The 25,078-nt window shown below is 39.0% G+C and overlaps 1 protein-coding gene across 1 annotated transcript in view; it reads left to right on the forward strand.

Moving 5' to 3' along the window:
- The window catches only part of ak5 (adenylate kinase 5), a 104,538-nt gene that overhangs the window by 13,201 nt on the left and 66,259 nt on the right, over nt 1-25,078 (forward strand). Inside the window, exons 5-6 of the mRNA XM_085388152.1 lie at nt 1,556-1,669; nt 21,265-21,456. Coding sequence (XP_085244278.1) covers nt 1,556-1,669; nt 21,265-21,456 — 306 coding nt within the window. The remainder of the gene's footprint in view (nt 1-1,555; nt 1,670-21,264; nt 21,457-25,078) is intronic.

Here is a 25,078-nt window from a genome sequence, read left to right on the forward strand (position 1 = left end):
GACTGAGTAGAATTCAGGGGTATTTTAGTTTACTTTAGTTCTTTCTTCAAAGAAGGAATTATCTGTAATATTGGTTATAGTAGATCATTCCTTAAATGCACAGTAATAATGATCAATTCACTTTGCTGTTGTACATCAACAGATGCAATGGACATCCATCTGTATAGAGGACTTTATAATTGTTTTTCTTTTATCCTGTTCCCCAATAATGTTCTTCCAGCTTTAATGTTTCAGGAGCTATTTCTGTGCTGCAGTGCATTGTGGTAAAAGAATCTCCTAAAGTTAGACGAGCTAAAATGGTTTGTTTCACAAAGTGGCTGCACCAAGGGACTGCACCAAAAGCCAGTACAAGATTAATGATGATTAATTTGAACTGTGAAACATGCACAGCTACTCCAGTCACATCCAAGAATGAAAATATGGGGCTGGAAATGAGAATAATAGGTCCACTTTAAACTAGTTAGAAATCACTCTCCATTAGCTACACGGTGCACTGTGATGAATGCATGCACTAGTTCCACCAAAAATAGACAAACGAGGTGTCTCTTACCATGTAATTGACATGTTGGAAACACTATAATAAAATGCGTGACATTTGATGGATGTGGAAATTCTAATCATGCAACACCAGATCTGTTAGTGAGCACGGAATGAGAAACATTTATTTGAAATCTCAGTCTATTCTGCACTATTTAGAAAGCTACTCAGAGTCTGCCGTGTATATTGCAAATAACAAATGGCTGAACAGAAGTAATTTTGCATACGGAGTCTGTGCAGCTGCAGGTGAGTTGTTTGATGCTTCGCGTTCCTGTGAGAGCTCTGCTGCGAGACGTGCAGCGGCTCAGAGGGCTTTTCTTAGATCAGATTAGTCTTACAAGCATACATTAATCTGGTTTATGGAATCTAGATTAGGTTTATCTCTGCGTAGTCTGTCAGGCTGCCGCTCACACTCTGCAGTCAGAGGGAAATTAAATGTCTGTGTTGTTCATGTTATTTTTAGTTCTGAGCATTGCTCATGTATCTCTGTCGTATCATGTGGTGCATTCTGCCTGGAGAAATACGTTCAAACATGTTGACCTCCTCCAGCCAAGAGGAAGCAAGTGATGCTAAAAGATGCTGGCACGCTCTGACCTCAGGACCTCTCAACAGAGTCATTCAGCTGCATTCAGAAATATTAAACAACAGCTGGATGAACAGATGAATGATATAGTGGATTTTTCATTCACCGTATTTATGGCTCCAAATCAGATACCCTTCATTATTTGTCAGATTTACAGTGCTACACAAGAAACTGCAAAAGCCATTGATAAAATTAATCTTTTTATCTCTGAATTATAATCACAACCGTAAATTGTATAACTCTGTAATTGCAATGTCTTTCTCTTCACTGAGAAAACGGCCCCCACTATTTGGCATCTCAGATGTGAGTGTAGTTAAATATGCTTTTGGACACCAAGACAGTGGCTAATTACTCAGTTTATTGATTAAAAATCTAATGAGCTCCCTGAACCAAGTGATGAAAATTATGAATCATGTTGCTTTTGATGATTTGCAGGAGACGACAATAACTGAGATAAAGCAGAAGATTATGAAGATCCCGGATGCTAACGGTATCGTCATAGATGGGTTCCCTCGGGACGTCGGACAGGCCCTGTCCTTTGAGGACCAGGTGAGTCTCATTTATCCTCTAATGCACGAATGTCCAAATTATTTTACATTGTGGGCCAGACCAGTAAAACTCCTCTTACTATCAGTGTAATTAGGCTTAACTACACATTTAATCCCTGAGTTATTTTTACATAAGAAAAAGAAAGAGCAATTTCAGCAGTGCATCTTTTTTTCTTCATGATAAAGAAATGCTGCTGCAGTAACTGAATAATTCTGTCAGCATGACTCTTTTGGCTAAAGCTGTTAGAAATACATGTGTAAATTTAAAGAAAAGGTTCTGTTGGCTTAATGCAGAGGCTGTTCTTCACATTTTCCAAAGGCGTCCAGTGGGCCAGCTTGGAGTCTTTGCCAAGCGAATTCTGGCCCTTGAGCCTTATGTTTGACACCCTTTTCTATTGCTTTGTTCATCCTGGGCTCAGATGCTGTTTTCATGTTTATAACTTAAGTCATTTTACATAAATCTTAATTTTGTAGCCTTTAGGCTTAAACTATCTGTCACATCTAATCTGCAAACATAAAGAGTATTTTCTGTGTTTGGAGATTTGCTAAACAATTTTATATTTCTTTGAGTTATGAAAATTGCTTTCATGTTTCATTGACTCTATATATAAAAGAGTCACTTTGTCTCATGTGCAGTACACAACAACCCTTTCATACCTGCTGTGTTTAATCGCACAAGGGGCATTTTATCTTTATACTGTGTGCGAACTGTGTAAGTTATCGGCTAATGACAGCAAGCTTGGTTGGCAAGCTGTATCCACAGACTTTCTGGCAGACGCCTTCTCATTAGCACTAAGCAACAGACTGAAAAATATTAGAATACCATACACCAAAACTAGAGCACAAACTTCTTGAGGGTCTGTTAGTGGGGGTGGGTAACATAGCCTCAAAATGATATAATATTTGAGCAATACAGGAAAGGAAATACTGAAAAATGTTTTATTAATGATTGCAGCTTGCAGTCAGCAGCATTTATAAGTATAAGTGAACGAAGGGCATTTTCCATCCTTCTTTTCTAATGAGCTACAGTCACTGATGACACGCTTCCTAATTTGAAGTGCAAGTCTATTGAAACAAGATGCCAGCAGCCGCAGTTGCGTTGTTATAAAGCAGGAGTAGTGACACAGCGGCACACCATGGGTCAAATGTAGCTCATAAGTAGCTCGGTGTTATTTTCCCCAAATATATTAAAATAAAGGATCGAATAGCATGGATTTTTTTATTCATTTATTTGCCCCAGTGGGGAAATTTGATTGCACTTCATATGACATTTGTATGCATTAACATAAGACAAAATGTTGCCTACAATATACAGAGATTTTCACTCCCGATTGGGCAACCTATGTATTGCTCATGTTCAGCCGTTTGATCGTTCGAGCAGTAAAAGACAGTTTTGGCCAGTTTATTTGTGAACAAGGGGTGAAAACTGTGCTTCCGTTTAACAGCTTAAGTAATTCAACCCTGTATCTCGTGACATGATAAAATAGAAAAATATTTTCCACCTGGGATGTTTTATCTTGGGTCGAGCTTTTTAACCAGTTTCTTAAAGTCCTGCTTTTCTTGCTCTTATACGTGTCCGTGGTCGCCCTTCTGGTGTGCACACTAGCGAACGTAAAAGCATGCTGCAGTATCACATTGTTATATCACATAAAAATGTATACTGGTATTAATACAGAATAAATAATGGTTAAGAACACATTAGTTCAGTTTATTTGTCACATATTTGCATTAATCTTACTGTGAAACAAACCAACACTATAAACTCATTCGAGAGAGTCAGTTCAGTGATGCAAATTAGGTAAAGTGAAAAAACTCTAAGCCTTAACCCTTTATCGCCCAAGTATTACACAGGGTGCCTGGGTGTATTTTCTAATTTTGACTAATTAAAATTACAAAATAATTCTCATCTTTCACGAACCATTTAGATTTTTACCTGTGGGCTAAAATGGCTGAGGAGTTACAGCAATGTGAAGTGCACATGGTAAAACAGGTCAAGCAGCAGTATCTTGTGAATGCTTTGTGCTGCTGTGATACATCAAATATCCCCATAAAGTTTGATTAGATTAGATACAAAGATTAAAACTGTTTCTTCCACCAGTTTGTAAAACATTTATTTCATATGTAAAGTTTAAAAAATATATGTATTATTAAATTACTCAATTTTACTGAAAGCATCAAGTGGTCATTTGAGGAACTGCAGTGTTTGGTTCTTCCTCGGCGGTGTTGTGATTAGTGCCTGTAATCAAATGACACATTTTTTTTATTAAATAACTAATTACAATTACATCTGTTTGGTAATTTAACTGCGCACATCACCATTGCTATTTTATTGTCTTGATTCAAATTTCAAGATTTCTATTCCTAACTCTACTGTAGATGGGACAACATTATATTTCTGTTTTTCCTTTGTTTCAGTCTGTGACTAACAGGCACACATGCTCCACCAGATGAGTTTCAAAGTCACTGTGTTTATTTTGTCAGGGAGACACAGTGAAAATTGTTGTCTGTGTGTTTGACACACACACAAAGAGCCATTCAAGTAGGCACCTGCTACAAGCCAAGTATGTAAATGAGCTGGTTGTTCTCGATACACCGACCGTTTCCTGTCTAGTTCATCTCCAGCACTAAAAGAGCTGAGCGTATCATGGCTTAGTGGTTTGAGTAAATCTACGTCAGTTTGATATGCTAAATATCAGGAGCTACACAGCGACAACAGGCCATTATGAGGGTTTTTAAGACTTAAATATTTAAGTTGTCGCATCCAAATTAGCATTCTTCCAATTGCCTTTGATTAAAGTTTATTTTTGCAACTATTTTGCATTAGAAAGCTGCATATGACAAAAGTCAAACTGAAATCCTCTTCAGGTTTCGATGACAGTTATTGTTCGTATTTCATAATTTGTTAAAAGTGGATAAGTGGATGCTTCTGGTAACAACTTTAATGGTGCATTGACGTCATTGGTGTGGGAATTTAATGTTGAGGCACAGACTCTTTTCGGGCTCTTTTCATTAAACTCTAATATGGCAGAAATATCTAAGTTAGCAGGTAAATTGTTCACTAAGAATATTATGACTGGGTCCTTTACAGGAGTGCAATTTACTTATTTTGCTGCAATCTAAGGCAAATTGTTGGGTCTGTGTTTCCACAAGCCCCGCTAATTCTAGAGACTTATTCATCATGAAGAAAACAAGACAGTCGATCGATCATTTGCGCAAGGGAGTCCTCGTCTGTGTCCACCACGAAAATGACCCCGACGACGGCCTCCTCTCGCTGCCTTTTATTGAGAGACAGTTCACACAAAACACATCACAGCAAAGCAACGCCCACATGGTTCTAAGACAAGGCATTGTATGTATATGTGTGAACTTCTGTAAGAATGTGTGTGTGTGTGTGTGTGTGTGTGTGTGTGTGTGTGTGTGTGTGTGTGTGTGTTATGTGAGAATGTGTGTGTGTGTGTGTGTGTGTGTGTGTGTGTGTGTGTGTGTGTGTGTGTGTGTGTGTGTGTGTGTGTGTGTAAGAATGTGTGTGTGTTACCTCCTGCTGACCAAAGGGTCATAAAAGCAGGGAGCTTACATCAAAAAGCACAAGGATGTGTCTGTAATAAAAGACTACAGCCCCCCACCCAGAACCTGGAGAATCTGGGGAGGGGGACAGTAAAATTCCTTTCATCCCACAGTTAAACAATGTAGAGATGGATGGTAAGCATAGAAATGACAACATTTAACAATTTACTCTAAGACAAATTAAGGGTTTTTTAAGTTGAATTTTTCTTATGTTTTGCTTTTTTTTTTACCCTGAAGCCTGCAAACACTGAAAGATGTTTGATGTCATCTGTTCTTTTACTACATTCCCATCATTATTTTTCATTTATGGTGTTGTAGTACTTGTTGAGCTGATGGCAAATGCTGTAGTCTGATTATTGCACTCCATGTGATAGAATTATGGGAGGCTAGTTGGCATTAGTTATTTTTCTCAGGTCCAGTTTATTGGTGCTTCCTTTTCCTGCCCTTCTGCCTCTCTCCAGTTTTATGAAATTCTTGCTGAGAGGCAGAGTTCAATGTTAAAGAGATCAGTTTTTAAAGGTACTGATTGAACTAATTTGTGTAATTTTTATTTTCTCTTTGATTATTAAAACAGTAAAAAAAAAAAATCATTCAAAATACAACCAGTCAGTGTGTCTACAGAGTCTGCCTTTTTGCTTGTCCCCCACCTAGTGTTTGATATTTGACATTATCACAGACCTCAAGTTCACACCAGGCCCTATCAAGCTTCTGATCAGCTATTTACCATTTTGCTGTCCTGCCACTGTTCAATGTTCTTCAAATGAACAGGTAACAGCTCACTGAGCAGGAACTCTGAAGACGTTCTGACTGGCAGACTGGTTCATGGTCTCTGCATTATCAAGCATCTGACCAAAGTAGGAAGTTGATGATGTTTTTTTTGGCTTTATCTTCTAGAAACTGCAGTACTTAAAGAAGGAATTTTTATGGGAAGTCACAAAATGCTTTGAAAAGCCATTCATCCATCTTCTTCCACTTATCCAATTCTGGCGCTGGAGTCTATCCCAGGGTGAGACAGGGTATATACCCTACAGAGGTTACCAGTTTATTGCAAACACATAGAGACAGACAACCATTCATAATCACATTCACACCTACATCCAACTTACAATAATCAACTAACCTGACCCTACGCTCTCTAAACTGCATCCAAAGTACCCGGAGAGAACCCACACACACACAGGGAGACACCAGACTGAATTCGAACCCAGAACCTTCTTGCTTGTGAGGCTTACAGCCACACCACCATGCTGTTCCCTTTTTGAAAACATCAGGTTTGATATGAAGATGATAAATAGTACAAATATTCTGGAAACACGGACGCTGGGATACAGCTTGTGTATGCTTTTTTTTCCTCTGAGCTTCTAAAGGAAAGTCCGGCTCTACAGCTGAGTGGCCAATTGTGTGTCACAAAACAGTCGATTGCTTTTAGTGGGACTAATGCTCTCAATCACTATTAAACTCACTTAAGATTTATCAGCTTTTTAATAAGCGCTGAGTGACTTTTAGAGCCGTTTAGGGCCTTTTGAGGTCAGTAGAAGATAATCCTGACCTTGTAATGTCAGCAATTTTAGCTGCATTACAGGGAACAAGACGGAAGGACAGCAGACTTTCAAGTCCTACTTGGAAAGGATTAACATTTCAAGAAGACATTTTACAAAAAAAGAATGATTAAAGTCTCACCTTGTCACCACCAAGTCAGTATATCACACAAGAATATGTTAATTTTGTTCATTTATTTTATTACTTTGTTGGGCCATAAAACATGAGAAAAACACCAAACACAAGATCCTGCAGCTTCATGTCACATTCTATTATTATTCTGTTTCAGATCGATGATGGTTCAGCTGGACTCTGAATGCAATACTTATTGTGAACTTTGGTTTATGTAGATTGATTCGGAACAGGCAAGACCAGATTTGCAATTCCTGCTCATTTATTTTACAGTATTATTACAAACAGATTGCATATAATTGCCAGCTTGACCCCATTCAGTAGGAAACTGACTAATGATAGACTGATTTCAACTTAATGCCGTTTTATTGCTGTGTTGATGCATGATGCAAGTTATGTGAGCAACAGATCAATAAGTTGACCTTGAAGTCCTTGGTGGATGTAAGGCAAATTTTAATGGATTGTTAGCATGACCCCGCTCTACTCATCTTCAAAGTTTTATCAGAATTACTTTAAAACTTTTCAAGCTATCGTGTCAACAGTTACACACACCCACACATGCAAACACTACCAAAAACATTACCTCCTTCTCAAAGGTTATGTTTTTATTGGATGTACCATGAAGATACTCAATGCACCTGAACACCACTTTTAATTAAAAAAAACTTTTTGGCCTTTCTATCAAACATTTTACCGCAAATTTAATACATAAGGCAACCTTTTTTTTTCTTGTTGGTGCTGGAAATATTTTTTGACAATTTATGGAAAAACTGTGAGGTCTGAACAATTCTCACAGTGTGATTTGTTATTTGTCCAGCAACAACTCTGCTGTACCTTTGGACATAAGATTGCACCAAAAGGTGTTTCACCAGGTTTGATGATCAGTGCAGCAGCAAGTGCCTCAATCAATGACAGTATGTGCTGTCGGTGTGTCACGTAAGGAAGCTGTGATGCAGCCTGTGAATATTCTGTAACTATCAAACAGCGTTGGTACTCTCTACAAAACTGCAGCTCCACTGTGGCACAGAATGGTTGATTAATTTGTGTTTTTTGGGCTCCTGCAGGGAAAACCAGATGGGACTCTTTTGAAAGCGCCACTTACTGAAAGATAGTGCGGAGCTTTATCTCGTCATCTTTCCAGTCAACACATCCAAATGGCTTGTCATTGTAGACAGCCACAGCCAGTCATGTGGCTCTACAGAGGCTGTTCTCTTCAGTTAGGGTAACAAATGGTCCAAAAGACCATTTCTGTCTCTGGAACTATGTTTTCCTATTGCCTTTTTTTGTATGCAGACACGCAAGGAAACGTGCTTCATACACACTGAAATATGCAAAATTGTATTTACATGTACAGTGAAATAAACAGGCAAATGCATAAAATTGCAAAGAGGTCAAAGCATGAAAGTGCATGAACGCACATGGTTGTGACACACAACAAATGTGCATTAGCACATGAGTGCATGCAAAAAGATATAACCTATAAATACAGAAGAAAGAGATAACCATACTTAATATATGAAAACATGCTTACATGAAGTCGAGCACAAACCAAAACAGTTTTTATTTTGTCATCCCAGACGTCACCGTTTCTGTTTTCAGTTGCATGGCATTAGTCACAGTGTGCTACCAACTCAGTTAAAAACAAGTTTAACACGATCACTGTCACTCTGAGTGTCAAACCTACAGACAATTAGCAGTTCAAGCTGCCGCTCTCCTCGGCTTCAGAATGAGAATCGTCTTTGTTTAGCTGCCTCTGGTCCCACACTTGGGCTGCACTGTATTATTTGTTGAGCTGACACAGACTTGTGAATCTTGTGAAACATCTAATAAAAAGCATTTCATTTAAAAGATAATACTGAACTTGTATTCACCAAACACACCCTGACATGACTCAAGCAAGTCTGATCATGTCTCTGGAAGTATAAATAAGCAGCTTTCTATTGTTAAATCAACTTACAGGTAAACGGATATGATATATCAATGCTGAGTTTACTACCCGAGCTTCACACTCAGTTATAAAACTACCTCATAGTCAGCAAATTTGAATAAAAACCATGATATAAAAGACTATGAAGTATATGAACAGACAAGTTAATTATACCACTGAGTACTCTAATTTTTCTGTACTGTCTTTGGTTTATTTGGGAAACTTACTGTAGTTTAGTTATACATGATGTTATGATACTTTAAAATAGCTCATTAGGAATTAGTTAGAAAATGCTCTGTATATATATCTATATACGAATCATCACTGTTTACATATATACTAATCTTCAACTGTGTATTTTTGCTACTCATCAGCGATAAATGATTAGGTCGGCCATGGCGCTCTTTAAATTCCTTAGTAACGACTGTAATATAAGAAGTGATCCACAGCTTTTTCTTTCTGCAGCCAGCTGTGCAGAAAGTATCGTAGAAGCATCTTAGATGCTTTAAATATGCACCAGTCAGCCACAACTTTGAAATTGTCCTGGGCGACGCATGGAGACAGGACCTGGGTAGCGGCTAAATCAGATTGGGATCTGGCAAGTTTCAAGGCTGTGTCAAAGCTTTGAGCTCTTTGTGGATTTCTGCACTGTCTCAAGATGTATTTCCCCACTGGGGGAGACTGTGGAGTGAGGAACTCGTCTGGGGTATACGGTATGTGAAAGTAAATTTCAAACAAATGCCAGAACCCAAGGTTTCTCAGCAGAGCGTTGTAATGAGATAGTGTTATTCATTGCACTATTTTATATTACTTTAATTTCGTTCAGGTCACAGATTAACATACAATTTAGTTTTGTTTTATATATTTAACTTTAATCTGAAAGTCCCTTAAGATCTTTTTCTTTTTTTTATCACAAGAGAACAACATTTCCACAGTTATAATAAGATGATTTTCCAAGTATGCCAGATTTATTGAACAACAAGCATTCAGGCATTGTGAGGGGTTTCTGTGGGCCCATCACAGTAACCACTGTGGATATGTAACCCACTCGAATGTCTTTGTTATATCCTCTTGCCACTCTGGTTTTTGTACCCTCTCTCCCTGTTGTTGTGAAGAGGCCAAGTTTGGGTGTAATAATAGCTCATAATGAGGTTGCTGTCGTCTCCCCGGTCCGCTGCGCCTGACAGCAGATTCCACTCAGTACGTGCTCCCTGTCTGAAAGCTGCCTGAGGAAACAAAACACATAAACAAGAGGATACATGTGGCTGGCTCGTGTAGAGAATCAGTGCTAACCAGGCAACACCCACCCAATCACATACTCCTCCCTTCTTTGATACACCTCAAAGCTGAGCTATAAGTGTGTTTCCAGCTGTTCCAAACATGGAGCAGATCACATCTGCTAATGTGTAAACAATTCAATAAACTCACAGTCACTGGCTAACTCATCTATGTTGCCACACATTTGTGTGTTAATAGGCATTTTCACATTCACGGCCCGGAAGTCGTATAAATCACCGCTTTTCATAAGCAGCAGTCTCTGAAATTCAGTTAAGCTGATTCAATTTTTTTATTGTCAGAATGTTATTTAAGTGTCATTTAAAATAGCTTACAGCGGTTTGTAAAGGGGCACTGCTGTTAGATCAGGACTAGAGAAAGTCTACTGGATGTTACATAAGGTAGATATCCATGCAGCTTTGTTTATAAGTGTGTCTTAGCAACCGCTCAGAAACAGTTCATAAAGTCATTAATGATTGGATGTGAGCTGATGACCACCTAGATATTAATGCAAGCATGCGGCAGGCCTGGGGTATACAATAACCAGTATTTGTTTTAAGGCTTGAAGCTTTTATTGTTATGATCAGCGACCAGACTACAAGCCAATTCAATTAACTTCTCAACTGCATTTAAGGTGTTTCTATTTTTCTTAAAGATTTAAATATAGCTGATTGTACTACAAGGCTGCCCAAGAATTCTATAGTCCACTTTTCAAGAGTAAAATTTCTTAGTATTTCATTTGAATCCTATTTAACACTTATTAGCAGGTGTCTATTAGTGCAGTGGATCTGTATGGTCTATGGATGGACTCCACCCACTTGTCTAAATCTAGTCTCTTCTTGCCAGTAGGGATGTTTCACTAGCAAGAACCCCAACCCAAAATATGAATGATACTCATTTATTGATGAGCTACAGGAGAGGGTAAAGTATGGCAGAGGTCTAACTGAAAATCTGTAGTGGCTCCCAGCCTGGCAAATTTCCCGATATGTCTCAGAGAGGCTGACAAAAAGGGGGAAAGTGAAGGAAGGGTGAGGCATACAAATGAGAACAAATGGGTTTGTGGTGCAATGAGTTTACAGGAATTAATGTTTGAGGTTTGGTGCACTCTGGTTTGTTTCCCCTTGACTCTAAAGAGAATGATAGTCTATAAAATGAACCAATGTTATTTAGTTAGATCATAGATCAACAAGCTGACAGACTGAATAGACGCCTCTTTGCAACCAGAGGAGTCACCGCCTTCTGAATTAAAAAGAATGCAGGTTTACGGCACTTCTGACTTCACTTTTCAGACATGGAACCTTTTTATGTTAAACAATGAATCATATTTCCTCGAAGGTGTTCCTTTAGGTCTACCCTTCTGTGGACTGTTTATGGGATCAACTCGAGGATGTCATTTTTTATACATTACAACTTTTTACACTGAAAGAAAAAAATAATGGTGCCTTTCATCAGAATCAGAACACACTATTAATCCGGAAGGAAATTATGTGGTTACAGTTGCTCCAAGACAATGAGTACAGCAACAAACTGAATTAAATAAAAAAATATATTTCAAAATTACAAAATATAAGAAATAGCTCTAATATATACAAACAGCTCACTTATAAATATCCAGAATATTACAAAGATTAAATATACATTATTGAAATTTTACTCTAAACTGTAAATCTATGCATTAGATGGAGGAGTTGTACAGGGAGAGGGCCACAGGCAAGAATGATTTCCTGTGTCGTTCAGTGGTGCATTTGACTTAAGGGAGTCCAGTTCCATCCCCACAACATCAGTGAAAACTTCTTAAGCCAGCAGGTCTCTGTCCAATGGCTGAAGTCTGTGGTGTAGAGGGTGAAGAGGAAAGGGGAGAGGACGGTCCCTTGTGGTGCCTCTATGTTGCTGATCACCTTATCAGACACACAATGTTGTATGAATGGTATGAATGCACTGGAAAAGTCAAAAAACGTGACCCTCACAGTGCTCGCCGGCTTCCCCAGATGGTCGTAGACACGATTGAGCAGGTAGATGATGGCGTCCTCAGCTCCGAGACGGGGCTGGTAAGTGAACTGAAGGGGATCCTGATGTGACCTGACAATAGGTCAGAGTTGGATAAGGATGAGTCTTTCCAGGGTCTTCATGAGATGGGAAGTCAGTGCCACAGGTCTGTAATCCTGGGAGACACTGGTGCAGGATACCGCATGGATTTTTTTCTTTTTTTCTAAATCAACAAATATATAGCTGAGTTTCCAGTTGCCTTTTCAGCATCTTTACATAACTTATTTGGCATCATTCAGTGGTCACATCAGAGCACAATGTAACTCACATGTCATGTGCAGCAGTTAACTATGACATCTGGGAGCAGCAGGCAGTTTGTAGCCAGTTTGTTGGAAGTGTTTAAGCTGTCTGTGAGTAGATGCACACACTCAAGTGTTTCAGTTAAACTTCAGTTTAGATTGCAATAACCTCATATTAATAAGAGTAATATTGGATGATGTTTAAGCATATTTGGATACTATTGCTATATTATTATTCTTGAGTTGATCCTACCTTGGGTTCCCAGCATTCTGCTTGGCTTAAAAGCAAGAATGTAAATATTATGTTTAATGCTCTAAATTAATAAATGGAAACATCCATGATAGTTTCTGTGTAATAAGCAGTAAACAGCTGGAAAATGCAAAACCGCCAGTTTCTATTTACCATGTAATAACCTATTAAAGCAAACTTTAATGTTTGACAATTACCTGGAAATACCTGTGGTATTTCTGTGTATTCTGGTTTGCTTTTAAGCAAAGCAGAATGCTGGGAACCTAATGTAGGAATTATTCAAACAATATAATATAGTACTACTATCCAAATATGCCAAACACAGAGAGAGAGGGAACCATTCACACTCACACTAATCACTTATTAACCTAACCCCACTAACGTCTTTGGACTCTGGTAGGAAGAAAGTGGAATTTAGTACCTTCTTACTATGAGGCAACAGTGTTAACCTGCTTCTTTTTTTTGTTGCATGGGGCAGCACGGTAGGGCATTGGTGCCCTACCGTGCTGCCCCATGCAACAAAAAAAAAGGACTTTGTCAGACACTTTCCAGATGGTGTTGTAAAGTACTAACAGTAGTTTTGAGGCGTCACGATGCGGCTCAACTTGTTTTACATTACAGTGCAGTACCACCTAATGTGGTAGTACTCCATGCGGCTGAACGTCCCATGATGTCCTTTGTATATGAACGTCCGAAGAAATATTTTGAAAGATGATCAGAAAACCTAGAGAACTCAAGACCACAAAGATGCTACCTAAGACTTCTACATATAGACATGGGCAAAACGTGGACAATATATGAAGGAGTATTTTGTATGGTAAAAGATGTACATAGGTATTATATTATTTAGTTAAACCATGACATCTAATTATTAACTGTTTATTTTATCTCAAAGATTACAAAATAGATATCCCCAAATTATTTTTTTTATCTCAAGAACAATTCAAAAACCGGATCTGTCAGCTGCGAACGTCTGCTGGATATCTTCACAATCGAGTGGCTAAAAATGTTTTTTATTTATTACATTCTTCCCTTAAAGAATATTTTCCCTCTGCCAGTACTATACAGCTACACCTAAAACTGCTGTAAAAGACTTATGCAAGCCGTTGTATCATGCTGCTGCTAAACGTCCCTGTGAGGCTGCTGAAGATTCGAAACTCAGCAGCACAGCACTTCTAGACCAAGAGGGCTTAAAAAGAGAGAAGAGAGGAAAAAGGTTTACTTACTGAAAGAGACTGCTGTGATTAAAGATGAAGGAGGAGGACGTAGAGCAAGTTACGCACTCAGTTACAAAGCCACAGAGAGCCTGGAGACTCCAGCAGTTCGAATTGGTGAGGCAGGTAGTTTTAGCTCACGGACACAGATATTGATAAAATGACTGCCTAACAAACAATTTAACCCAGTGAGAGTTGTCGACAGCAAGGATTTACATGAATGTTGTGTGAAAAATATGAACGAATAGTAGAGGTGAGTGTGTTTACATGGACATGGCTATTTCGGGAGTCAAATACAGGATATGGTCTAGGACTAAAAAACACACGTCTCTTACGATAAACAAAGAGCTGTTTAGTTATCGCTCTTTCTGTGCTTGATACTGTAATCGTACGCCTGAAACTGTGTACTTGATCGATGATTCGCCAATCTGATATCATCTTTTACCCTCTCTTAAAAAACTCAACTCGCAATAGTAGATTTTTTTGGACACTGAGGTTCACAAACTAAGCCTATTAAGGTTATACGAATTGTCTGAAGCAATCCATATAGCGCCCCTCCCTTCGAGACCGTCTTCCCCTTACGATCAATTTTAATTGGCTGCCACTCATAAATAGAAGGTTGGAACAGCAGGTGGGAGGGGCTTCTGCACTCACAGCAGTGGGGAAACGACTGTCTGAAACCTTATGTTTAAAGCAGCCTGAAGTCTGAGCTCTTGGTTTACAGGGATTATCTGCACAAATACTGATCTCGTTATTTGAGACATTGCACACATTTAATATGAGTATCTGTAAACTTTGATTACATTTGATCTGGTTGTAAAGAGACCTTCAAAGAGATAAAATTGACTCTGATACTTTCAGACAGGCTCAGTGCTGCTTTGAGCTTCATATTCTGAAAGGTTCAGCATTTTATTTTCAGATCCCACATTGCCTGGGAGCCTGTGAGCTTGGGGACAACTGAGTGATCCTCTGAGGGCCTGCAGCATCCATTTTCATTACTCACCCCATGCTGCTACTTTGCCCTTTTCAGCATCACAGCAGCCATTTATGGGCAACTCCTCTGGGCCACCACAGCAACCCTGCTCTCTTTATAGCCGCCCAGAGAGACCATCTATCCCTTCATCAAGCCATTTAGCAAATACTCCTATTGAGTATGAAAGTGCCAGTCTCTTTATTTGCCACTGTCAGTTGGCTAGGAGAGGTCCCTAAATCCAAAACACACACATCTACCTATTTATCAGCTTTGGTTTGAAATAGTCATGGAACATCAATCACAATTTTGGGTGTCTACCGTAAGTCTCTGATTGTTTATCGATCAGTTTCCTGCATGAATCTTGTCTCGTAAATCCATACTCATGCATCATACCGGGTATTTAAAAAGTGCAAAAAGAGCAGCAGCTACACTGCAGTAAGTGCTCGTTCTTATAAAAACAACAGAGAGAAACTCAACTTTCTGCTCTGAGAATAATTAATTTCTGCGTATTACAAATGCGCATTTCTTTATCTTCCTCCTCCTGCAAGACAGAGACTTCCCTGGTCTAAGGGGAAGTAAAAGAAAAAAAACCTAACAGTAACGTTATGTAATTGTTCTTTTAGCAAGCTTACACCGCTCTCTTCATCCGCAGCAAGAAAAAAAAAATCTATTTGTTTTCTGTGAATTTCCATCTAGACACATAACCACTGTGAATATGCAAGATAAGTGGGTGGGTGACATTTACAGAATCTGCACAGGTTACAGTTAAAGACTGAAGTTTCTTCTTTGTTGGCATTATAGTTTTCTGTGTGACTCTGGGACAAAATCAAAGAATACGATTTTCAAAAGGAATCTCACTGCTGGTTATGAACCAGGTTAATGGTTGCAGAAATCATCTTTTAAATAAAAGCACAAGTACTTTTGACAGCTTTCTGTTCTATCCCAGTAACAGATTGATTAGTTGAACTCTTTGTTTATTGTCTATTAAAAAAATCTTAAGGAAAAGTGTCCAATGTTTGATATTTCATGGGTCTCAAGAATTAGATTTTGCTGCCATTATTGGTCTTGTATACACTCATCTGTGTACGATGACCTGCAAAAATTCAAATTAAGCATGAGAATGAGGAAGAAATGTAAATAAATGACTTTGAATGTGGTTGCTGGTGCTGGACAGGCTGGTCTGAGCATTTCAAAAAATGCTGATACACCGGACACAACCATGTCTGGGGTTTAAAGAGGATGGTCTGATAAAGAGCAGCAGTTCTCTGTGTAGAATATCATCTCTGAACTTGTAGTTAGTCAAACTTTTAAGCAGATGGACTGCAGCAGAAGAAGACCACACCTTGTTCTACTCTTATCAGCTAACAGGAAACTCACACAGCTTCAGCAAAACTAGACAACAAAAACCTAAAAACAAGGCCTGGTCTGTTAAGTCTTGATTTTACAAAGCTCAGTTCATCTCAAGATAGTTTCTTAAATATGACAATGAGTTCACTGTACTCAAATGGACTCCATAGTCACCAGTATCAGTATTATTTTTACACCACCAAATCATAATAACAGTTGCCTCAAGGTGCTTTAAATTATACTCAGTCCAGTACATTCTAATAAGGTGTACTAAAGTGCCCAATTTGTAAATATAATGGAGGGTGTTTCAAACACACATGCAGTAATTAGAATTTTGTAACTCTTGATTGGACATGAGACGTTTAAAGACAACCACAATGTTCTTAGTTGGCATAATTTATTGTGCTTTATAGACCAATTATCCAATGAATCAAGGAAATAACTGCAAGACTCAGTATAACAATAAAAATTAATGTTAACTGAGGTTCAGCAGAATACACTCAATGAAAAATTAAAGGATTAGCCCATTATGCAATTAGTTAAATAAAAGGAAATGAAACTGCAACTATCTTCAATTCATCATTTTTAAAGAAAATAAAATGCCAGCTTTAGTGTTCCTGGAAAATCTTTTGGGTTTTTACTTGAGATTCTGTTGGACAGCTTACTCGTTTTGGTGACTTTTATAGACCGAGTGATTCAGCTGCAATCGGTTGCCATCCTCCAGTTTCTACAGTATATATGGTGACATTTATTTAAACTATGCAGTCTTGTTCTATTCATTTAGACAGGTTAGAAAGCTCCTGGAGACGTCAAAGATTTAAAATTTGTTCCTCTCCATGAGAGATGCAGGGCGGATGGAGAGGAAACCACCCGAGAACAATTGGGTCTATACAGACAGATGGAGACGCCTGATAGTCTACAGCTACATATGTTTAGAAAGGAAGAGGAGAATGAAATTAACTCAAGGCAGCCAAGTTCACTCTGGACTGGAGCCCATATTCAACTGTTTCTTTGTGTAAGGCAGTATTATGTGAAAAAGTATGAAACAAGATTTTTCATTTAAATGAATCAGTTTCTTATCTCAATAAACCAGAAACAAAACCTAATAAAATGGCACACAAATCCAATCACAACAAACAAACAAAAATCCTTAAATGCTAAAACCATTTGTTAGCATACAGCAACCGTCTTATGTACCTTCTGTGATAGATATTAACTTTCCATTGCAGCACAACAGGAAGCTGCGTCAATTGCGGCCATTGTTTTTTTCAAAACCTTTTTTTTTTTTTGGATTTTGTTGTTGTTTTCCCTTCAATCGAGTGCATTTAGCAGAACATCCCTAAAAGGTTATTAGCAGTGATGTTTGGCACAGCCATCAGGTCAGCATCAGCCTGCTTACGCACCTTATTTAGGACTCTGTATGAGTGTGTGTTTGAAAGAAAGCCTCCACATGCTTCCTGGCCTTGAAGCAAAACAGATAGATTCACTTACTGAACTGCCGGCATTAAAACAGCCTGACATGATGTCTTTTTGCTCCAGTCTGACGTGAGGACAACCATTTTAATAAAGATCTATCTAAAACCGTTCTCGTAGAAAACAGCGGCTATAAGACTCAAGCCTGAATCGCACTGCCGGAGTGGCATGTGCCTCGATAAGCATCGTCGTTCAGACTATTTTTAGTTCTCTGGCATTGTGCCAGATAAAATGCAGACTCTGGAGTGTTCATCAAGTCCATTTCATCAAAGTGAAACACAAGCTGGAGGAAACTAACTTATAAACTGCTGTGCAGGCTTTATATAGTGCAAGGTTCCCACTGGTGGTGGGTTGTCAGGTACAAGACGAGGAGGATATTTAGCGCTTCTGTGAGTCACACCTGAGGAGGTCAGAACTACCATAGAAACTAAATTGCCTGACTTTGATGATGCTTTACGTTATGCAGATAAAAGTATCCTTCAGTGATCTGCACTTGTTAGTTACACACTTTACAGGGTGGAGTAGCTGTTAAATGTGTTTTAGTCAGTACCTAACATTTTAGGCACTTAACTATAGAACTTTAACCTAATGAAGACTTAGTCTTCTTTTAAATAAGAAGACGCTCTGATGATTTCTTGTCAATGACAGCCACATTTTGTTATACTGTATGTTTAAACACTGCTCAAAAACACTTCACAGTATAACACAAAGTCAGTTAAATTTTAGGGATAGTCCTGTCCTGCTAGGAAGCAGAAAATATTGTGAATCCATTTTACCTGCTTTGCAAATGAAAGTGACAACAGGTACAAAAACAAGGACATCCCCAAAAAGAGAATGGCTTTGGAGGGAGTGCAAAAGACCATTGCTTTCTCCTGACTGATATTTTTTCTAGTTTTTCTTGGTGCTACTGTCCTTGTCACTACTGATGGCATGAAAATGAAACAGTATCTGAAGCCCACAAGACAGTTTGGCTAGAAAAAAGTACACAAGTTGCCTGCTGGATTTTATTTTGTAGGGCTTGAGTAGTGCTCCAAACCTTCGTGTGACAGTACATACTGTAGCTGCTCTGCCTGTGCAGCTTGAATGAGCGTTACTTTGCTGCTGTGTCTTCAGTGTACTTTCAATTGCACCAAAGCACATGAAATTGATCCAATATGGTTTATAACTGTGTTATCCCTGAATTTTAACTGCTTAGTGTATTTAGGCCTTATGTACTCACATGACAGTACTTCATTGTTCTGGGCACATTACAAATAAATTCAAATTCAAATTCAAATTTTATTTGTCACACACACACAACCATACACAGTATGACATGGGGGTGAAATGCTTGTAGCTGTACAATGCCCGACCATTAAATGACAGAAGAAAAGTTTTACAATATTTACAATTTACTACAAAAATTTACAAATTAACTTAGGAATTTACAGTAAAGAATGTGCAAATAGCAGAAGAGATTATAAAGATAAGGATTATAAATTATAGGAATTATAGGATTATAGGAAATGTGTGGTGGTGCGTGTGGTGACGTGTGTGAGAGTCCAGTCTTATAGTGACGTGTTTGGGAGAGTCCAGTCCTACACCTGGTTCAGGGCCCGAATAGCCTGGGGGAAGAAGCTCCTCCTCATTCTCTCTGTTTTGGCCTTAAGGGAGCGGAAGCGCTTCCCAGACCTCAACAGTGAGAAGAGTCCATTGTTGGGATGGGAGAGGTCCATCATAATCTTCCTAGCTTTGGTCTTGCACCGCTTGGTGTAGATGGACAGCAGGTCAGGGAGCTCTGATTGAATGATGCGTTCTGCCGAGCGCACCACCCTTTGCAGATCTTGTCTGTCCTGCTTGGTGCTGTTCCCAAACCAGGTGCAGATGTTTGACGTCAGGACGCTCTCGATGGTGCAGGAGTAGAAGTTCTTGAGCACCTTCAGTGGCAGATGGAAGTCTCTAAGTCTTCTGAGGAAGAAGAGACGCTGACGGGCTTTCTTAACCAGGGTGTTGATGTGACAGGACCATGACAGGTCCTGAGTGATGTGGACACCCAGGTATCGGAAACTGTCCACTCTCTCCACTGGCGTGCCACTGATGATGAGGGGTTTGTAATTCCTCGCCTGCTTTGTAGTGAAGTCCACGATCAGCTCCTTAGTCTTGCTGACGTTTAGGAGGATGTTATTCTCCTGGCACCAGGTCTCCAGGTTCCTAATCTCCTCCAGGTAGGCCGTCTCGATGTTGTCGGAGATCAGGCCCACAACAGCAGTCACAAATAGTCACCTGCAAGGACTATGAGGCAGGCATACTCATTACAATGAGCTGACCGACTGTACATAGTGACAACTGCAGCATTTTGAGCTAAAAAGAATAGCTCTGCTTACACTCTCCTTTTTTGGTTGCAAGGTTTAAATGACACAAATTCAGTTGGCACACTAACCTTTCTTTTTCTATTACAAAACAGGTCATGCGCACCACAGACCACATCCTCTAAACTGAACGTTGAACTTTGCAATAATGATTTTTCTGATGACTTTTCTGTTTATGCACTGGCTGCTTGGATGTTCTGTAGCTGGGCTGTTGAGGCAGACAAATTAAAAGCCTGATAACCACAAAGAGAAGTTGAATGTGATCGTATTACTCCTTATTTGCAGTCTTATTTGTTGTCAATCATTAGAAACAGCATAAAAAAATCTAAATCAAAGATGATTTTGTCAAAAGACCACCTGCTGCCACCAACTTTTTTTTAAATAAATCGAAAAATTCATGGATAACAACAATCATTATATTTAACCATTAACAAATATCGCTTCAATAAAAGAGCTTGTCCATACTGGCAGAATAACCATTAGAGAAACATAAAAAAATATTTTGGTAATTACTAATGGCATTAAAACACTCAATGGTGATCTATATAGGCAAATGTATGTAAGAGCAATCATAGTGTTGTTTACATATGGCTGATATGGGGTTATTTATCTTGAACTGTTAAATCCAAACGGGCTCCTGTCTACACACAGAACCACTGACATGATTATGAAAACTGCTGCTTGTTGGATTATATCTAAGTCCCGCAAAAAAGATGCTAATTTTTAGCTGAGTTTATCTATCATCCTCCTCTGTTTATTACACAAAAGCAATAATGCAAAGAAAAGCTTTCTGAGTGGCAGCTTATGTACTCATCTTCTTTTGAGGGGGGACAGTATTAACCTGTCTGAGTCATAATCCCACCTGTATTAAAACTGTGGCGTCGCTGGTGCAGCCGCAGGCTATTTTCTACGTGATAAGCTGAAATCCTCAAGGCAATGAATTCCAGTGGAATTCAAGTAGATTTAATTCAAAAGCAGGAAATATTTCTGTGTACACACACTATATATACCCACTGTATATATACTGTCTCTTCAGACCTTAGAAAGATCAGGTCTTTTGTTTTTGAATGAGTTGCATTTTTATCATTTTGACCTGAGTGAACTGAATTTAAAAATGAGACTGACCTGAGTGGACCGCAGAGATTTGAAAGAGTCAGCACCTCTGAGGTTCCACAGGGTCAAATTATGGCCATCACATATAAATGAAGACTTTTATGAGAAGTAAAGTATTTATAGTATTGGTTAATATATTCTCTTCTCTCCCGCTAGATCTGTACTCCTGACCTTGTGGTGTTCCTGGCCTGCACTAACCACCGTTTGAAGGAGAGGCTGCAGAAACGAGCCGAGCAGCAGGGACGGCCTGACGACAACCCTAAGGCCATTGAGCGCCGTCTGACCAACTTCAAACAAAACACCATTCCTCTGGTCAAATACTTCCAGGAAAGGGGACTTATTGTTATGGTAAGGCTGCCGAAAAACCCATTTTTAGAGAAATTACACTCATACAGCACTTCAAACCAAAGGATGTGGAGATCAGGGTGGTGGGTGGGTGAGCACGGCTTCCAGCTGGCACAGAATTGACATTCACATAATCATCCATCCATTCATTATTTTTCTTAACTCCTTACCCAGCCCCAGTTTCCACGAGAGTTGGAGCCTATCCCAGACACCGCACAGTGCTCTCACAGAGAGACGCAACCCTGTATGGTGACATCCACAACTACGGCCAATTTAGAATCACCAATGAACCTAAAATTGTTCGTTTTTTGTGGCAGTAAGTCACAGCTATGCCAAACCCACATAGAAGTGCAGATGGAGCCAGAACCAACCTCAAAAGTTAACCATTACATCACCTTGAATCACCTTGAAACCCTCTTGCTCAAGTGTCAAAAATAGATTATTATTATCATTATTATTATTTTACTCCCATCATACATTTTGGGGCGCTTTTTTTTTTTACAGATTTTTGAAGAATGTTGAGCATGAGCTAGTAATTTCATTTATTTGTAATTTCAAAAGCACTCTAGCTATAAGGTGAAGGGGTTTTTATAACTGCAGTTTAATTGGTAGCCATTGGGTGATGGGTGACTAGCAGGTACACGTGCCTCTCCAGCCACTTCTTTATTATTTAACCCTAATGGCTTAATCCCAATACACATCATTCATCATGTATGACTGCAGGCAATTTAAAAAGCACAGCATCTGATGAGACTGTTCCCACTGGGCAAGTCTTAATGCCAGGTCAATAAAATGAAGAAAAAGTTCTCTTTGGATGCAACTGGGGGGGAAAAGCTATAGTTTCCGTGATCATAAACAACAGGGCTGAGCAAATGCCATTTTTGTTCTAATGAGGTTGCTTGGTAAAAACTCTTTATAAGAGGACTTTATTAGTCCTCTTAAAAGAAATCCACCTGATATTTGTTAAAACAAAGTCTGTTAAGACAAAGTTGTTGAGACAGTGTGCACAAAATTAGAAATCTATTTAATAGCTGCAGAGATACAGTCTGAATGAAAGGCCTGACCATGCTTGGTAGGTCAGTGTTATCCTTCTGTCTGACGGGGCTTGCCTGGATGCATAGATGTAGGCCTGTGCATAGCAATTTTGTTAAAATGACCCAAGATCTTCATTGTCATGCTTACCACACTCACCACAGCAGGAGCGTGCATTCAAAGTCAAGTACGTTTCCAACCTGCGTCAGTTAGTTTCTGATTGTTTGGAGCTGAAATCCAGACTGCTGCTGTTGAAACAGAGATTTCAGTGTTAACTGGAGACCTCTGGGATATTCATCTGATTGTGTGGCTTGGTGCAAAGTGGCATTGAGTTACCCTTGGCATGTGTGAATTGAGTGCAAATAGAGATATTGGCTCCTGCAGTCAGCAGCCCACTCTTCTGGTGGGAGTCTTATTGATCTGTCTGAGTGTCAGCTCAGTGTCGTCTTCTTTGTAGCAGAGGGAATACTGAATAACTTCTCTACTGTATTATTGCAAGAAAGAGACTTTATTTGCATTCGTATGGATTTGGATCTTTGTCTTGGGATGTCTTCAAATCAAATGCATACAATAACCTTCACTGGATTTTCATATCAACACTAAAAAGAAGGCTTATGTAACTTTTGCTTCCTGTCACCTCAGGTAACGGTGAAAACATCAGTGTCATTAAGGGGTTGGCTCCACACATATTCCCATTTAATTTGCTTGCTTTGTTCATTCATGTGTTATGTTTTTCCAGTTTCTTAGCATGCTATTTTTATGCTCTGCTTATTTTCTTTTTGTCTGGCCAGCTGTTCTGTCTCATCACACTTCTTGAATCTCATTTCTGATTCGGTGTTGCTTGTTCTCTCTTTTTCAATCGCCTCTACCTGCACTCAGCGAGCCTGTTTGTCAGAGAGATAACAGGCTTTTTGTTTGTTTGTTTCAAATCCAATAACCTGCATTTCTTTGGACTGTGTGGAGAGGGAAAGAAGAGCAGGTCTTAAAGTATTCATGACTTCTCAATTTTGCATCTTGTCGACCCCCTGTGTGCAGTGCGTTGTTGTGCTGCAGTCTTTTTGAAAAATGGTGGAAGACACATCACGTATAAGGTGTCATTAATACATCTGCAACGTGGATGAAATGGTATGGTTGCAAATCTGGCAAGTTTTTAATGCACTGTGCGCTGGCACCCATTCCAGTTCGCATCATTTTCACTACTGAACGTTCCCCATCAGAGGCCTAAGGACAGTACAGTGGGACTCCACATTTATAGTTTCATCAGGGGAGACAATTTCATGGTGCTCAGCCTTGTGACAGTAAAAAAAAAAAGATTGGCATGGTCCTGCTCCTGGTCAGCACCATGCATGTCACTGGGATTGAAAACTGTGGACTCATTTTGCTAAAAGATGCTGACAACTGCTTTTACTCTCTAGTGATGCTCTTGCTTCCAAGCAATAACTTGAAAAACTTTCCAGATGCTACTTAAGAAAAATAAATGTCAACCAGAAATATGCAAAAACATAACCTATCTCACTTACCTGTAATAAAAGCAAAATGGACAATTCCCCTGGCTTTGACAAGGGGAAACCAGAGCATAATGTAAAAGTGACTCCCCTCTTCCCCACTTCCTGTGAAAGACCAAAATAGTAAACACAACATTTTCAAAACCCTTAGTTTACCTGGATGCAAGCCCAGTAATCCAGGTAACGAAATCAAAGAAAATTAGAAGTTACCTCGTCACCTGGATGCAGCATTTTCAGTGAAACGAATGTTTCATCACTCATCCAACTGACGTCTTTGGTCTCTCATTATTGAGCATGCATCAAGACACCTAGTTTACCCACCACCAAAAGAAAACACAAGACCTTTTACACTTCTCCTTGACATAAACAGGAAGAAAATGTGTTAATAAGAAAGTTTTCCCAGACCAGAATAATAGGGTCTCAATTCAAAGTAGGTACCTAAGTTTTCAGCCAGACACAGAAGAGGGAGGAAAAGACACTATTCACACACCATCAGTTTAAAAAAAAGGTCATAACAGCTGCAGAAGATATCAATACACTTCATAATATTTTCCACTTAAATAACAAAACACCTCCCCCCCAAAAAACCCCAAAGATGAGAAAAAGGAGAGAAAGGTGTTAGAAAAAATAGCAACATGCAAAATAGTTATAAGGTGTTTTGTTTTCACTGCTACCAGCATTCATGTGTCACAGCTGCAGTTTTAATTTAAATGATTTATTCCTCTAGAATTAAAAAATAATAATGCAATGTGTTGATTTATTCTCAGTGGTGGCTCTGCTCCCTCAGCTTCATAGCTGCCTGCCTGTGTGGTCAAAAGACCATCAATACCTAATATAGATTTATGCCCCAACTACTTTAATCATCATCAAAGGCTGATATTGCCCAACTGCATTCTGTGGCCTACTTTTGTCCTAAAACACATTAAAAAAAAACTTTTCATTTTGAAGTTAAATCCTGAATCTGTTGAGTCACAATACACAAACAATCCTTGTGTCCTCATTTTTCATCAAAGTGCTGCAGACTGAGTACCTAAGAAAAGCTCTAGATAAAAAAAAGAATCTTTTTATATCAATGCAATGCTTTACAG

This window comes from Rhamphochromis longiceps, linkage group LG18, assembly GCF_057381845.1.
Source record: "Rhamphochromis longiceps isolate RC_006_pf linkage group LG18, R_longiceps_female_GT1.1, whole genome shotgun sequence".
Classification (NCBI taxonomy): domain Eukaryota; kingdom Metazoa; phylum Chordata; class Actinopteri; order Cichliformes; family Cichlidae; genus Rhamphochromis; species Rhamphochromis longiceps.